Here is an 18089-nt window from a genome sequence, read left to right as displayed (position 1 = left end):
CTCTGAGTTGTCTCTGCACCCTCCCACTCGGAGGCTGCTGGTCGGCCCCGGAGGCGTCTGAGGCTCTGGGTGCTGTTTGGGGGCGCCTGTGATCTGCCACACCCCAGATGGGGCGCTGGGGAAGCTGACGGAGTCATTCTCTCATTGTCTTTTTAGTATGTTGTGAGTGTCTCTTCATGTCAATAAGTCATGTGTTTACAACATTTTTAATGGCCACATTGCTTTCCTCCATCCATCTGGTGGGTTGAACCTAGGCTTTTGGAACTGTCTCCTGCCCACTGTCAGCAAGTTGGAACAAATAGGGGTGCTGGCCAGGGGCCTTCAGGATGTGCCTGGCTAGGAGGAAAGACCGTGGAGACTGGAGCTTCAGTTACCTTATGCCCTCTTTTTTTCATCCTCAGGCAAAAGAAGGGGAATGTAGCCCACAGACACTGGGTTGGACCTTCGAATCTGGTCAAGTGCAAGCCCTGTCCCACGGCACAGTCAGCCATGATCTGCGGCTCCGACGGCCACACCTACACGTCCAAGGTCGGTCTTCTTCGTTCTCTTTTTAGTCATCAAAAAGTACTCTGTGTCTGTTTGTTCTGACAAGGCTTTCTGGGCCAAAACTGGGGCCTGTGAATCTCGGTGGACTTTGGGGCTTGCCCTTGAGAAGCTGCCACATGAACAGACTCTTTGGCCTAAGAGACAAGATAAAAGTATTCTCTCCTATGTAACTGGAGGGATCAAGGGCTTAGGGGAAGTGTGATTCTGAGAGTGGTGTGTGATCCTGAAGTGAATCTAGGCCAGCTTCCTGGAGGAGGTGAGGAAGTAAGCTGTTCCAAAGCTTACTTTGGAGCAAAGATGTGAGGGAGGCCCAGGATGCCTGCCTCACAGACAGCGTGGTGATGGGGAGGTGTATGATGTCGGCACACATTTAAGCTGCATTTATTGTGTATCTGGAATGTATCCAGCACGACCCCAGGTCCTGGGGCTAGAGAGGCTGCTGTTCCTTTCTCTGGGGACTTCAGGACTTACAGTCTAATGCGGGGGGAGGAGGGGGACAGGGTTGCTAGTATGGTGACAGGTCATTTTAACTCAAACGGGTGAAGAGAAAATGGTTTCATAGAAAAAGGGACTAGGCATAAAGTGGGTCTGTTTATTCTTACTGGAGCAAGGAGGAGAAGTTTCACAGAGGAAGAGCATTTCATCTGGGCTGTAATAAAAGGAATTGCAGGCAGGGAAGCAGAGATCACTAGGGTGGAGGAAGGAGGTGACCATTTGTTCTTGGAACTACAGACAGTGTCCTCGGGCTAAGGTTGTCCATTTGCGTTTGGGAACGGGTACATTTCGGTGGGATAATGAACAAAAGAAAGCACAGAATCGACAAGGGTTTGCTTATTCTCTTATTCAACAAATATAATTCAGCACCCGCTCCCACACGCTTCGTGCCAGGCGTGGAGAGTTGTGTGTGTGTGTCTGCGACAGGGTGGGGGGCGAGGAGTGGGTCTCTGACTCTCCCATCCCCTCCAGCCAGAGCGGCGCCGCTTTTATCTCTCTTCTTGTTTTCTCTGTAGGGATCATTTGCAGAAGGGAGTCGGGGGCTGATGAGAGTTGTAACTGCCGACTCCCTGGTCACTTGTGGCCACGTTGCCTTGTGGTCCTTGGGCCTGGGCCTTTACGCTGGTCCCACCTCTGTCCTTCCCCCACTGCACACATAGCTTCTGTTCTCTACGATCCCCTCACCGTCCTGACCTTTACACCGTGGAGATTGCATAGGCCTGGGGGTCCCTCACTGCCTGCTGTCCTCAGAAGCTTGTTAGGATTATTACAAGTAATAATAATAATCATGTATCATTATTCACCGAAAGAGTGAGTCATGTACTTTTATTCACTGAAAGTAGATTTTTATTCTCTCGGAGTTTCACACTTTTCTAACCAAAGGGAATATATGTAACAAAACGGGAAGCCAGAAGGTTCATCTAGCTTGCACCCAGACCCGTGTAAGCTGCTTTAGGATATCAGTATCATAATTACTGCTTGGTAGTTCCTTTGTTCTTTCAACAGGTATCACTAGGGCCCTTCTTATGCGCCAGGCTCTGTGCCAGGTGCTGGGGAAACTTATGATATAGTGGAAATAAAAAAGCTGGCTCTTCTTCACGGCCAGAGTCAGTAAGCCATACCTCCCCAACGTCAGACCTGCAGTGTGAATTACAGCGTCTCTGCCCAGGGTCACAGCCAGAACGTCCTGGCCCAGTCGCTCAGCCCAGCTGGGCTGAGTGTGCCTACCATCCCCGCTTTGCGTCTCTCCCTGACCCCGAAGGAACCGCAGGCTTTCTTCTAACACCCTGCACTGTCTGGACTAGTGCATTTATAATAGCTTTGATGACTCAGATCTGTCCCCCACTCCCCGAAGGCAGATCAGGCCATCATTGTCTTTCAGCTAAAGCCCAGCTTCTAGGTATGTGAACAATTGCCTGGAGATTCTGTTAAAATGCAGATTATGACAGAGCAGGTCTGATGTGGCGCCTGAGATTCTGCATTTCTAACAAGTTCCCAGGTGACGTCCATGCTGCTGGTCCACGGACCACACTTTGAGTAGTGAGGACTTTGGTTTTTATAGACACCTCCTAATGGGACTCTTTACCTCCAGTCTGCCTTTCGCCGGCCCCCCAAATCCATTTCCACATGACATAAGAGATGAGGGTCATTCTGCATTAAAAGTCTGTTTGTACGTCTCCCCCACTTAAAATGTATGGATAGCTCGCCTCTTGCAATCGCAACTAAGCTGAGACCCTTCACCGTCAACAGCAAAGCCCCCCAGAGTCTGTCTCCGTAATCACCTACTCTAGACAGATCCTTCATTCGTTTGTCCAGCAACTATCTCTTGGACACTTGTCATTGTTCTAGGCACTGTGCAGAGCATGGAAGGGCAGTGGGGAACCATCCCGACGCCATCCCTGCTCACTTGGAGGTTACACTCTGGTAAGGGAGACAGACAGAAATAACTGACCAAACAAATAAATAGGTAACTTCAAATTTTGGTAACTGGTACCAAGGAAATACATGTGGTGCTCTGAAAGAGAGACAGAGTGCTTTATAGCTTCAAATGCCAGCTACCCCTGACGCCTGAGCTACAAGGAGCAGTCGTAACCTGTCAGATGTGGCTTGAGATGCTGCCAGTTGCCCAGGGAATGTCTCTGCAATTGTTTGCTGGTCAGGGTCCCCCTGCAGTTTGAGCAGGAAAGTTGGCTTCTTGTGTTAGAGAAGGTTGCCTGCTGAGAAGGCCTTTCTGAGGAGGTGTCCTTTAAACTCTGAGAGGGGGCATTGGTAGAATGTTCTAGATAGAGGAAATAACATAGGCCGAGGCTCTAAGGCAGGATGATGAGTTTGAAGAACTAAGAGGTTGCCCTACTGGTGGCTGTGACAGTGAGGGGAGAGGCGCAGGAGACGAGGAGGAGAGGGCAGATGTGAGGACAGTCCAAGAGGAGACATTCAGCCAAAGCTTGGAAAGTAAGCAGGTGGTCAGGCAATGCCAGGCTAGCAGGACACTTGCTACTGTAAGTGCCTTCTTGCCCATGTCCGCCTTAAGTGGCAGACTTAAGAGTGTGCGTGGTCCTAGAGGTAGAAACAATGCCTGTCTACCTTCACCAGGCGCAGGGCACACAGTTGGTGCTCAGCATCACGGATAAGAGACAAGAGCCTCTGAGGACTCCAGCTGAGAAGGAATGGTGAGATTCCAGTCTGTGCAACCCTTCCGGGATTTGAGTGAAGGGGTTGCAGAGAGCTTAGTGATTGAGAGAAATAAGCCATCCCCAGCCTGGGCCAAGTTGCTTAGCTAAACACCCAGCCTGGAGCCCTGGCAGAGAGAGGCTCTTTGCAATCATTCTCTTTGTGAAGATCCAGTTTGCGCTGTTCGGTTATTCCCTCCAGCTCTGGAGTGAACTGTCTGATCCTGGAGCCTGCGATTAGAGATGAGCCATGAAATGTCAGTGAGTGATCAGGGCTGTTTGGGCAAGTGGCACGTTGCACATCAAACTCCAGCAACAACCCGCCCGCTCGCCTGTCTCTCGTTCGCAGAAGGAGCTTCAAATGCCAGCTCGCCCTGACCCCCGAGCTACAAGGAGCAGTCGTAACCTGTCAGATGTGGCTTGAAATGCTGTCAGCTGCCCAGGGAATGTCTCTGCAAATGTTTGCTGGTCAGGGCTCCCCTGCAGTTTGAGCAGGAAAGTTGGCCTTTTGGGTTAGGGAAGGTTGCCTGCTTACAGGTAGTGGTAACTAGCTTGTTTAAGAGGCAGGATCAGGATTTGGAAGGCTCCTTTGCAATGATTTTTCAAAAGAGGAATGGCTTCCAGGTACTGCTGGGCAGAGCCCCAAAGTCTGCCCCAGCCTGCTATTCCTCTAGTGCCCTTGAATTCCTGTACCTGCCTCAGTCCTGAGTTTCCCAGACCTGGTCAGCTGTCTTTTCTTAGAGCAAAAGAAGAGACCTAATGCCTTCCTATCACAACTTGTAGTGCCTTTCTCCCCATCCTCCATGTGGGGTAAACTGAGGCCCAAAGAGTCAAGGGCAGTGGCAGAATTTGACACTCAGAGTCTCTTGCCCGGATATCTGTGATCACCTGCTTCCAGTTAAAACAAAGGGCAGAGGCTGGTGGAGGGGCAGCAGTGCAGTGGAAAATGGTGTGTGTGTTGGTTTTTGACATTAATCTCCTAGCTTTCTATCCACTTTTAGAAAGTTGGCGTCCTCATTTTCCTAAAGAAATGAATCAAATGACTCATGCTGAAGGCATGTGTTGACTGCTCAAGACCTCTGAAGCCAAGACCAATTCTAAACCCTCGTGATGTGCAACGAGACTTCCTTCCAAGGGGGATGTTTCAGACTGGTCGGGTTCAGTATTGGAGTGATTTAGCTATTGCCCCTAAACATATGGCCACTTCTTTATTCAGGTTCAAGGGCACACTTTAGTCCCAGACAAAGCTGTCACAGGACCACCAGTAGATGGGCAGTTAATAGAGTGAATGAGTTAACTGTTAGTGAACAAGTGACTTCCCATTCCCTGGAGTTATGGCCTTTTTTGGGTCATTGGGGTCAAGAAACAAAGGACAGGTGAGACCAGGATGCATGTACAACTGGAAGTGATTTGATGTCATGAATCACATTCACAAAAATCAGTTTTGGCAAAAATATATTGCAGCCCAGTCCCATCATCATCAAGGAAATCTGTAATAAATAATCGGCGTCCTCCAGGGGAAGTGTTCACCCTTTCACAGGTGGATCTGAAGCCTGTGCGGAGCACTGACAGCAGCAGAGGGAGGAAGGAGCGTGGGTATCAGCTCTGCCCTAGATGCCCGGTGTTTGTCTTCGGCTTCCATCAAACAAAGCTTGCTTTCTGCTTCTGGGCCCTGAACAATCAGAAGCTCCTAGAATGGGGGTGGGGATGTATGTAGAAGCCTCTGTCTCTGTAGCAGGACTCTTCCAGTGTCCTGGCACCAGGGACACCACTCAGAGCTTTGTGACCCCCCCAGATCAAAGATAAAATCCGCAGGAATGCACAGCATCTGGAGATGAGGGATATAAGATGTTACATGGCAGTAAATGACTCTACATTCAGACTCTACAAAGCATAACTCACAAAAGATAAGGAACAGAAAACTCCCCTCTGGGAATAGGCACGTGGAGGCCAGCACCGCAGCTGGTTTGAGAATGTGGTCGAGACCCTGCCCCTCGACGTGGCTTCTAGGTAGTAGAAGGATCACCCTTATCATTTAACTTGCCCTGATGTCACATCCTCCTGGCCAGGAAAACTGAAGGAGTCCAGAAATTCAGCAAGTGTTTACTGAATTCTTTCTTACTCTGTGTCACGCATTGTGCTAAGTCCTGGGGACACGACGGAAGACGAAGCCCCAGTTTTCACAGAACTTACAAGGAAGGTAGACAGATTACAAAGCAGTGTCCTTTCATTAAAATAGGTGTTCAGGTAAGGGATGTTCGGGGTGCCGCAGGACCCAGAACAGGGCCTCCTCAGCCAGTTTGGAGCTGTGACTAGTCTTCTTAGAGGAAGCGATGGTTCACTGAGATCTTAAGGCTGGAAGGAGTCGCCTGGAGTACAAATGGAGGTGTAAAGTATAGAGAGTTTATTCATCAGAGGAAAGAGGGGGCCGAAGAGATGAAACAAAGCACAGACCCTCCTGAAGGAACCGGTGAATGTGTCACTGTGGCAGTGTCTCATGGAGACTGGGGACAGGGGGTTAACTAGACACAGAAATGAGGCTAGAAGAGTGTCAGGGGCCACTTTTCTGGGGCCTTGAAGGCCAAATGAGGGGGTTGCACTTTACCCTAAGAACACTGGGGGTCTTATTAAGGACTTTTATTTTTTTCCACTGGCTTACACTGGCTGCAGGATGGGCGTGGTTGGGCAAGCCTGGAAGCCTGGGGCTTGTGTTGTGGTTGCGGAGATGGACAGGAAGCAGTCTGAAGTGGCATTCAGGAAGTCATAGCTGGACTTGGTGACTGTCTCAATTTCAAATACAGAGAGTCATTTTAGCTTTGAGCTCAGCAGAGGGACATCTTCACCCTCTGGATCCCAGTGGGACTTGCAGTTGCTCTTGCCAGCAGCTTTGTGGCCTCAGCCTAAACCAGAGGGACCCCGTCGTTTGTGAGCGCCTTTCCTTTCTCTGCTGTTATCCGTGTAGAAAGATGAAGGCTCCTGGGGTCCTGGCTGCCAGTTTCTAATTTTGCCCGTAAGAAGGGAAACGTCACCGTGGCTGACGGAATCTGGCCAGCCCAGGCTTCCGGTGGGCAATCTCAGCTTTCTCTCCCTTTGGAGGGGAGAGTGGTTTGGGAGAGCTGTGAGCAGATCTGGAGTGGTGCTGGGGACCTGGAAACTCAGAAGGGGGCAGGAGTGGAGGTCCCCGCTGCTCCAGGTTCTGGCCCTGGTGGGTGTCTCCTGGCTGGGCCTCTTTTAATAGGACTTCCTTGACATCTCTCCCCCTGCACCCACCTGACCAGAGCTCAGACTTCAGGGCTGGGACTGCTCTTGTCCAGGCAGAAGCTGCACGGCCTGACCTCTGAGGGGAGGGTCCTTGGAGTGGCCCTGGGAGCCCTGCCCACCTTGCTCGCTGGCATCAGCCCGGCTGTTGGGAACGGACAAACAAGCCGGCAAACCCCCGTCTGCTCTGCCCCTCCTCCCACGACGTTTAGTTCATTAACAGCTGTTAAACAATTAGCAAACGGCTCATTTCTGTCTAGAGGCAGAAGAGAGATGCAGAGTGAAGAAGCGCTGTGAAGGAGGATGGTTCCCCTCTGTTCTGAGTGCGCGCACGCGAGGGAGGGGGAGAGAGAGCTTGCCTTACAGTGTTGGCATTTCTTTCAGCACCTTGTTGCTGCGGATTATATTATTTTCAGAGTCGTCTTAATAGTTTCAAACAATTGTCACCAAGTAAAGGTCATGTTTGAAGTTCTTGGCAAGTGGAGACTCCGTTGGCCGGCATTCCCCACAAACAGGCTGTTCTGAGGGTCAGAGCCAATCCAGGGCATGCATTTGTTAAGCCTTCTCAAGACAGCGTCGAGCTCGGCATGTCTTCTTAGTCTCCCCAGACTTTTATGGCCCTGCATCCATGACAGGCGTGGGTGGTTTTCATGTGTGGCTCCTCATCTTTGCTTTCTGGCTGAGTTGAGGCTGTCGGTGTTTTCAGGGACATTTTTAGATAGCCCGGCCTCCATAGAACCTGCTGGGTGAGAATTGTCTTCACTTGCAAATGGCTCATTGGCAAGGGTCTCACTTCTGACTAAGCAGAAGAGAAGATGATTGGACGCTGAGGTGGAAGGCTTGCATTTGCACATTTTGTGCATCAGGAAACTGGAGCCCGATGGCCATGGTCATGGCCCCAGGAACAAGAGGTGAGCAGCAATTAGGCAAGGCATTGGATACTGCCATCTGGGCAGCCCTGTGGAGGGCCAAGAAGTAGTAAATACCCCGCCCCCATCCTGCATGCTCTCAGGTGGTAGGGGGGGAGAAAAAGGTCGGGTCGTGTGCCCAAAGACCACGTGGACACCAGTGGTCTGAGGTGGGAGTCGGGTCATAGACTTCACTATTTTGATTTTCTGTTGCTTAGAAAAAGCTAACACAAGAGGTGTTATGACGTTGGAGACGTACTCAGTGGCATCTAACCAACTCTAAGCAAGTTTGTTTTATACATTAAACAGTTGGAGGTAAGGGGACAAATTCCCCATGGCAGATGCCCCAACTTTGCTTTGCCCCCTGAGGCCTTGTTCATTTTCATTGTCCTTCCTTCAGTCTGCGGTAGCCAAACATCACTGGATGATGAGAAGCTAGTGTTCATAGTACGAAGACCTTCAACTATTAGTTTAGATAGAGTTCTTGCCCTTGTTTGGTTGTCATCCCCTTTTCTCTTTCACAGGGTTTTTGGAAGGAACAAGTATAAATAATATTTAAGATGTTTACTGTGTATTAGTTCTGGCTGCTCTAGCAAAAATTCAAATGGAACAGAGGCTTGAACGGGATACAGTTTTATTTCTCTCTCACGTAGACATTCTAAAGATAAGCAGCCTGGGGCTGATATGCTGCCTCCAGACTGTCAGTGACCAGCATCCTTTACCTTGTTGCTCTGTCATCCTGACAGTTGGAACTGTTGAGCTTCTGCCTCTTGGTCCAAGATGGCTGCTGTGCCCCAGCCAGTAGGAAGGAGGTGAGGGAAGAGGCACAGTCTGGAAGTCATGTGCCATTTCTGCTCACATCCTACTGGCCACAACTTAGTCACAGGGCTACGCAGAGCTGCAAGGGAGGCTGGGAAATGTGGGTTTATTCTGGGTAGCTCTGTATCCAGCTAAAATTTGCGAGTTGTATTGTTATTAAGAAGGATAGAGTGAATATTGGAGTAATCTAGCCGTCTCTACCATAGTAATATTTTAAATAATGACAGTGACAATAAGATGAAAAAAATAGTACTCCATTGTTGAACATGTATTAGGTACTGTGATATCATACTAAGTGCCACAGTATTATTTTACTTCCTCGATTGTTCCATCTAATTCTCACAGTGAACCTTTGAGGTAGGGGCTATGAGTAGTCTCAAAGAGGAGAAAGCGGAAGCTGCAAAACTTTGTCCAAGGTCAACACAGCTCTTAGCAGCAGAGTAGATATTGGAACCCTGATCTGTCTGGTTCTCGAGTGACAGTCGTTACTTCTACGAGGGAAATGCCATCTGAAAAGTAATATAAAATACCAGCTGTATCATCAGGATGCTTTTGATTTCAAGTGACAGAAACAGAACTCAAACTTGGCTTCATCAGAAAATGAAGATTTACTGGCACAGAAGGCTAGCAAGTATACTGGGGTGGGCAGACCTCAGAGAAAGAAGGGGAAATTCAGTGTGGAAATCCTTTCTCATCTTTGCCCATCTCTGCTGGGCTTCATTCTGCCAAGAGGCTCTCTCCCCTTTGCGGGGAATATGGATTTTGACAGCCCCTGATTCATTTGCTTCTAGCCTAGAAACTGCAAAGGAACTTGTCAGTAGCTGTGTTTCAATCCCAGGGAAGGATTCCAATTGGCTGTTTTTGAATCGTGTGCCCATCCTTTAATCAAATACTATGGTAACATGACCCTCTTTACCCCCACCCTTCACTATGATCAAGGGTAGTATTTTTTACCAGAAGGAGAGGGAAAGAGTACTGGACTGAATACAAATTTTAAAGTAGTGTACTGCATAATCACCTTTTAAAATATCAAATATTATTAAGTATTTGTGTCCTTAAAGGCTTCAGCTAAATGCCGCTAGCTTTGGAGCCTGTAAGAATGTATTAGGGTGTACTGTGTTTCTAGGAGTGGTAGGCAAAAAGGAGCATATAATACAGGTCCATACCAGACGTGTTAGTGATCTAGTTAAAGAGAAAAGGAAGTTCATGCAAAATAAAGTAGATTCAGCACCACTTTAATTCAGAAATCTTTTCAACCATTTGGCCTAATGTTGTAATACTTCCTTCTAATCATGAGACACATCTGTCCTCAGTTCTGTTAAGCATTTCTTTCTTTTTGGAACATGCCAAGATAACACAGTCTTTTTGGCTCCCGAGGATAAACTTTCAGGTAAAATGGTTATTGTGACATTTTCAGAAAGCACAGATGTTCAAACACCGTCCACGGTGAAATGCATCCTCAGAATTTACATGGTCTGTGTCAACACGCAGATTAGTTATGAAGTTACAGCAGAAGGAAGCAATTCAACTAAGTATTTTACCACGTATTTCTATGTTGTATACACAAACATGTGGTTAACCAAGATTTGAAGAATAGGTTTTCATGTCTTCTTCTCAAATGCCCTGAGTAGAATGCCATGTAATTAGTTAGCGCTTTTGTTGAAAGCACGTTAGGAAGAATAACCTTCTTGTTGTCAATTCTGTTGAATGCATAATTAAACCATTTGATAAAGCAATTACCTGAACATGATTATGCTCATCCTCACCTAATCAGGAGATGAAACAAAGGATTAGGAAAAAATTGCAAAGCACATGAGATCTCTGCCAACCAATCCTTTAGAAGAGAGAGGGGTCCCTGGCCAGAATGAATAGGCACAGTGCTATAAATCTAATTAAATCATTACAAAAACTTTTAATGAAGTTCAGGTTCATGTTGCTTTTGTTTTTCTTAAACAAATAAACAAACAAAACATTCCCTGTTGGCTTACTGCTCAAATGAGTACAGTCAGACTTATTTATGACATTTTTTCCAAGAGAACATTTCAGTACTAGATATGGGTAATGCTCATAGAAGCTGATCTCACTTTCTATGCCTTGGGCTAGGACCTGTATGTTATGTCAGAGAATGAGGAAATATTTAGCTGGGTTAGAATTTACCATGAATTGATACCATAACTGCCTATTGAGAGATATGACTTAAATGATGCTCTCCCTTTTACTGTAGCAAGTTGGTGGTTTTTTCCCATTCTAAAACAAATGAAACTTTTTTTTTTTGCGGTATGTGGGCCCCTCACTGTTGTGGCCTATCCCATTGCGGAGCACAGGCTCCAGATGTGCAGGCTCAACGGCCATGGCTCATGGGCCCGGCAGCTCCGTGGCATGTGGGATCTTCCCGGACCAGGGAACGAACCCGTGTCCCCTGTATCGGCAGGCGGACTCTCAACCACTGCGCCACCAGGGAAGTGCCAAATGAAACATTTTTGCATCTTTATATACAGCGCGTGAGATAGAAATACTTCATCCTTTGGCCAAGGGTGGCACCTTCCTGCGATGCTGGGTTCTGTCCAGTGAGGTGCTCAGAACAGCAGACCTTCCGCAGCAGGGAAGACCCTGTGTCCAAAAGAACAGTTTTCCCCAAGTTCTTATCGAAAGGCACTGGGGATTGCTTTGGGATGCAAACCTCCCCAAAGGCAGGCTATGCAGTGGCGGCCAGGCAAGAGATCAGATGAAACCGGAACCCAGGGACCCTGACCAGATTGATCAGATGAAGCTCCTTTTAAGGGTTTATTTACTTTCTCCTCTCCTAGTAGAGAGACCAAAAGATGCTATTGGGTATAAGTGGGGTGGGGCTCCCCAAAGGTGGCTCTGAGCAAGACCTGCTACATCTCTCGTGTCTTCCACTGTTTCCTGCTGGGAGCTCTCCAGGGCAGCCACCTGGCCCGTCGTAGTAGCACCCCACCACATGACCCAATTCCCTGGCACCAAACCAAGCAAAATAGAGGTGGAGCAGAGAGGATTCATCAGTCGTTTCTTTTGAACTTTAATGCACGTAACGGGATAGAATGGGTTGAGCCTCCCTTACCCACACCCACCTCTGCCAGAAATGGCGTAAACGCCTTCCTGGGATTTCAGCTCCCAGGCTCTGCCTAAGCACCATCTCCTCAGTGAAGCATCCTTGAGCTCTTGGTGCTAGGATAAGCCATTTCTTTCCTCTGAGCTACAGCAGCACCACGTGCATAGTTCTGCTGGAGCATTCATTGTACCACTCTAGAACTGTCTGTAGATAAGTGTGTATATCCATCCATACGGTGAGCTAGAGATCCTAAAAACTATCCTTTAAAATAGATGAGCTTGTCAGATGTAAGAGAAGTCCCTGGTTGGGGGGTAGGGAGAAGGAAAACCAGAGTGGATACTGACCACTTCCCGGTGGGTGGGGAGGTAAAGGGCAGCGGATCTAACCAAGAGGTTTTGGGGTAACTGCTGCCTGCAGACTGGAGATAGTGCCTTAAATGCTTACAAGGTGGGAAATTGCAGCTGAGATCCCACACATAAATCCAGAACTTTCAGCATGCTTGCCCTGAGTTGAAGGGTGGGCTTGGTTTTTAAAACAATAACATTCACCTCGAGTTAAAGGGTGGGCTCGATTGTTTTTAAAAAAATTAAATATGCCTGTTGGTAAAGTGAGACAATAACACTTCTCGACTTCGGCCTGGGCTCTGGTTAGAGAGGGAAAAGATGACCTGCGAAACTTTTTAACAAAGAACCTGCATTTATTCAGATAAGGCAACTGTGGTACACAAAACCTTTGATGACTAATACAGGACACAGATGTAAACCAATCAGAACAGGTAACTGCTGTTAAGGTGTCCTGTTGCTTACTGTGTGAATAGCAGCCCAAGTGTGTGGTTCCAGTTTACCCTCTTTGTGTTGGAAACCTGAATTGTAAATTGACTTAAAGTGGCCCTGGCTATGGGATGCTCAAGGGCTCCTGGAAGAAGCATGTGTAAGTCCTCCCTGGAGGGCAGGACCATCAACTCAGGCTTTACAGGATTCCCTCAAAGTGCCAAACATAACTCATAATTCTTTAAAGCATAGAAGGAAATAAGCCACCATGAGCAAGAGGCAGCACAGATAAAAAATAGCAGAATTAGACCCCCTAAAACGTTGAGAGATGGATTTTTCAGGTACAGAATGTAAAATCAGTTGTTCAAAATGTTTAAATGAAAAAGGTGATTCAAAACTTCAGCAATGAATGATATGGTAGCAAAACATACCAGATCATTTTGAAACTTCTAGAAGCGAGAAATACAATCATTAAAAACACATTTAATTAGTTAATTAATTTATTATTTTTTTCAAATATTTAGATTTTATTTCATGGTAGGCTGAAAGCAATTAACGTTGTGTATTTAGTAGAGTTTTCCAAGGTAATTTAATAACCTGTCTGAAGTCATAAGAAATTAATTTCCTCATGGTATTTTTTTACATGGTAATTCAGTACTTTTATAGATTATGTACCATATGAAGTTATTATAATATTACTGACTATATTCCCTGCGCTGTACATTACATCCCTATGACTTGTTTATTTATTTTATAACTGGGAGTTTATAATCCTTCTCATCTATTTCACCCATCTGTCTACCCACTTCCCCTCTGACAACCCCTAGTTTGTTCTCTGTACGTGTGAGTTTGTTTCTGTTTTGTTGTATTTGTTCATTTGTTTTGTTTTTTAGATTCCACATATAAGTGAAAACATAAAATATTTGTCTTTCTCTGACTTGTTTCACTAAGCATAGTACCTTCCACTTTCACTCATGATGCTGCAAACGACAAGATTTCATTCTTTTTTATGGCTGAGTAATATTATTCCTCTGTGTGTGTGTGTGTGTGTGTGTGTGTGTGTGAGAGAGAGAGAGAGAGAGAGAGAGAGAGAGAGGGAGAGATCTTCTTTATCCGTTCATCTATCAGTGGTCACTCAGGTTCATTTATCTTTGCATAAATATCCAGGAGTGGAACGGCTGGATTGTACAGTAGTTCTATTTTTAATTTTTTGAGGAACCTACATACTGTTTTCCATAGTGGCTGCACCAATTTACATTCCCACCAACAGGGCACCAGGGTTCCCTTTTCTCCACATTCTCACTAACACTTGTTATTTGTTGTCTTTTTGAAAGTAGCCATTCTGACAGGTGTGAGCGCTGTCTCATTGTGGTTTTGATTTGCATTTCCCTGATAATGAGCGATGTTGAGCATCTTTTCATGTGCCTGTTGGCCATTTGTATGTCTTCTTTCGAAAGATGCCTATTCAGGTCCTCTGCCACTTTTTTTTTTTTTTTTTTGCGGTACGCGGGCCTCTCACTGTTGTGGCCTCTCCCATTGCGGAGCACAGGCTCAGGACGCGCAGGCTCAGTGGCCATGGCTCACGGGCCCAGCCACTCCGCGGCATGTGGGAACTTCCCAGACTGGGGCACGAACCCGTGTCCCCTGCATCGGCAGGCGGACTCTCAAACACTGCGCCACCAGGGAAGCCCCCTCTGCCACTTTTTAATCAGATTTTTTTTTACTTGAGTTGTATGATCTCTTTATATATTTTGGATATTAACCCCTTACCAGACATAACATCTACAAATATCTTTTCCCGTTCAGTAGGTTACCTTTTTGCTTTGTTGATGGTTTCCTTCAATGTGCAAAAGCTTTTCAGTTTGATGTGGTCCTTTTTGTTTATTTTTGCTTTTGTTGCACTCGTCTGAGGAGACACATCCAAAACAGAAAAAAAAAACCCTGCTAAAACCAGTGTCAAAGAGCATATTGCCTATATTTTCTTCTAGGAGTTTTATGGTTTCAGGTCTTAGTCCATTTTGAGTTTATTTTTTTATATGGTGTGAGAAAATGATCTGGTTTCATTCTTTTACATGTAGCTGGCTACTTTTCTCAACACCACTTATTAAAGTGACTATCTTTTCCCCATTGTATATTCTTGTCTCCTTTGTCATAGATTAATTGACCATAAGTGCATGGGTTTATTTCTGGGCTCCCTATTCTGTTTCATTGATCTATGTGTCTATTTTTGTGCCATTACCATACTGGTTTTGATTACTGTAGCTTTGTAGCACAGTTTGAAAACAGAGAGTGTGATACCACCAGCTTTGTTCTTCTTTCTCAAGATTGCTTTGGCTATTTGAGGTCTTTTGTGGTTCCATACAAATTTTAGGATTATTTCAGTTTCTGTGAAAAATGCCATTGGTATTTTGATAGAGATGCATTAAGTCTGTAGATTGCTTTGAGTAGTATGGACATTTTAACATGATTAATTCTTCTAATCCATAAACATGGAATATATTTCATTTTACTTGTGTTGTCTTCCATTTCTTTCATCAGTGTCTTATAGTCTTCCAAGTACAGGTTTCACCTCCTTGGTTAAATTTATTCCTACGTATTATATTCTTTTTGATGCGATTGTAAATGGGGTTGTTTTCTTGATTTCTTTTTCTGATAGTTCATTATTAGTGTATAGAAATACAACAGATTTCTGTATATTGATCCTGTATCCTGCAACTTTACTGAATTCATTTATTATTTCTAATAGTTTTTTGGTGTAGTCTTTAGGGATATATATATATATATATATATATATATGTATATACTATATATACATATATAGTATATATATAGTATCATATATATACTTTAGGGATATACATATATATAGTATCATGTCATCTGCACATAGTGACAGTTTTATATCTTCCCCTCCAATCTGGATTCCTTTTATTTCTTTTTCTTGTCTGATTGCTGTGGCTGGGGCTATCAAAACAATGTTAAATAACAGTGGCGAGACAAGGCATCCTTGTGTTGTTCCTAATCTTAGAGGAAACGCTTTCAGTTTTTCACTGTTGAGTATAATGTTAGCTGTGGATTTGTCATAAATGGCCTTTATTATGTTGAAGTATGTTCACTGTCTACCAACTTGAGAGTTTTTGTCATGAATAGATGTTGCATTTTGTCAAAAGCTTTTTCTGCATCCTTTGAGTTGATCATGTGATTTTTATCCTTCATTTTATTAATGTGGTGTATCACATTGGTTGATTTGTGGATGTTTAACCATTCTTGCTTGCCTGGAATACATCCCACTTAATCATGATATATGATCCTTTTAATGTATTGTTGAATTCAGTTTGCTAATATTTTGTTGAGGATTTTTGCTCGTACGTTCATTGGGAATATTGGTCTATAATTTAATCTTTTTGTCATGTCTTTGCCTGGTTTTGATGCCAGGGTAATGCTGACCTCGTAGAATGAGTCTGGAAGTGTTCCTTCTTCTTTAGTTACTTGAAATAGTTTGAGAAGTATAGATATTAAAACTCTTCTTTAAATGTTTGGTTGAATTAATCTATAAATCTGGTCCTGGACTTTTGTTTGTCAGAAATTTTTTGATTGCTTATTCAGTTTCTTTACTAGTAGTTGCTCCGTGTAGATCTTCTATTTCTTCTTGATTCAGTCTTAGAAGATTGTATGCTTCTAGGAATTTATACATTTCTCCTACATTTGCCAATTTGTTGCCATATAATTGTTCATAGTATGCCCTTATGATTGTATTTCTGTGGTATCAGTTGTAACTTCTCTTTTATGTCTACTTTTATTTATTTTGGGCCCTCTTTTTTTCTTGATGAGTCTGGCTAAAGGTTTATCTATTTTTATTATCTTTAAAAGTACATTTTAGTGATGAAAACACACATGTAAACTCCTTCACTGTGGGAACGAAACTAGAATTCCAGCTCCTTATTCTAAATTTTGCAGTGAAAAAGTAATTAAATCCATACTGTTTCTGTACAGATCATATTTCAGGGTAACCCTAAAGCTCTATTCAAGAAGGGAAAATTATTTACAGAAGGAGTATAGCTAATAAATGCAGAAGTAACACTAGAATTAGAAAATTGCCATTTTCAGCCCCTAAAGATATAGCTGATGTGGGCAACAGTCAAGCACGGGTGAAACCATTAGACAAAGGTTGATGATTAACTTCGTGCTGTTACCACCTGAGTCATTGGATGAATCATAGAATCACTTCAGTGAGCAGCTGGCATTGTTTGTCCTCTGGTGTCATGTGGTGTCTTCTGGTGTCACAGTCATATGTGTGCTTCATAGGCACGTGAAGTATTTTTGCCAAAAAGAATTAAACCTAAATCTAGTCAAGCCTACAGTGCTGACTTCCGTTAACAGAACGTGCAGGGGTTGAGGAATGTGTTAAAGGAGGCCACGCAGAAGCAAACAGACAAATTCAGAATATGACGTGTGTTGGGGGTGTGTGGAAAAAATGGATCCAGTTTCTGCATGAAAAAAGGTGGAGTGGGAGACATGGCTACCAAATGTTTTTTGAACGCTGGTTGAACGCAAATTGAAAAAAGCCAACAAAAACTTTAAAAGAAAAAAGATGTTTTGGGGACTTTAAGGGAAATTGATTATGGACTGAAAATTAGATGTGTTGATAGCATTGTAGTTGAATAAGGAAAACATACTTTTTTTAAGAGATACATTGTGAAGAACATAGAGGATTTGCTTTAAGATAACTTAAGATAATTTAGGTAAGATCAAGCAAACGTGGCAAAATCTTGAAAATTATTGAACGGAGGTTATTGCCAACTGAAAAAAATGCAAAACGTGGGAGTTGTGAGTTAAAGTTTTATTTGGCGCAAAATAAAAACTATAAGCCTGGGAGACAGCCTCTCAGCACTGAGGAACTGCTCTGAAGAGGTAAGTGAGGGAAGTCAGTATAGATGTGGATTTGGTGAAGGAGGATACAGGCAATCAAGCACACATTTTGGCAGAAGGTCGCTGCTAGTCACAAGGAGCAGATGTCCATTAATGATTTTAGTGCTTTTCTAGTTATGAGAAGATGCAAGAAATTGGGCTCATAAAATCTTCTCCTGAAAATATCTGACTATCTAAAGGCCTTTTCTGCCAGTGTTTCCCAGAGCACAGGGGGCCTCATTCCTGATCTCAACCCTGAACCCCTTTCAGGGTGTGTTGAAAGTCAGCGACTGCAGTGGCTATTGACTTCATTCTTATAGAACCAGGTGGCGAGCGACAGTGTTTAGCTGACATTATGGAGATTCATTGTACTAATTTCTCTACTTTGGCACATGTTCAAAATTTTTCCTAAATAAAAAAAACTACAGTCTTTGAGGGGAGAAAGTACCTCCTGCTAATCTTACTGTCTCCAGTGTTGAATGCTGAAAATGAACATGAGTGGAGGAAAGGAAATTATATTTGCAGGATGGTTTTAGGAGAAGCAAAAGTGATAAATTTGTAAAAGTATAAAATATACATACCTCATATATATAAATATAAAACCTAAAATTGTGTACTTCTAGGAAAAACATAGAAACATCTG

At 44.4% G+C, this 18089-nt stretch overlaps 1 protein-coding gene across 1 annotated transcript in view; it reads left to right on the top strand.

Moving 5' to 3' along the window:
* SPOCK1 (SPARC (osteonectin), cwcv and kazal like domains proteoglycan 1) overlaps window positions 1-18089 on the top strand; it is a gene marked incomplete at both ends in the record, with an annotated part of 555003 nt that overhangs the window by 413675 nt on the left and 123239 nt on the right. Inside the window, one exon of the mRNA XM_082652183.1 lies at window positions 402-528. Coding sequence (XP_082508309.1) covers window positions 402-528 — 127 coding nt within the window. The remainder of the gene's footprint in view (window positions 1-401; window positions 529-18089) is intronic.

Source organism: Grampus griseus, assembly GCF_964374135.1.
Source record: "Grampus griseus genome assembly, chromosome: 3".
Classification (NCBI taxonomy): domain Eukaryota; kingdom Metazoa; phylum Chordata; class Mammalia; order Artiodactyla; family Delphinidae; genus Grampus; species Grampus griseus.
This window is presented reverse-complemented; position numbering and strand designations above follow the sequence as displayed.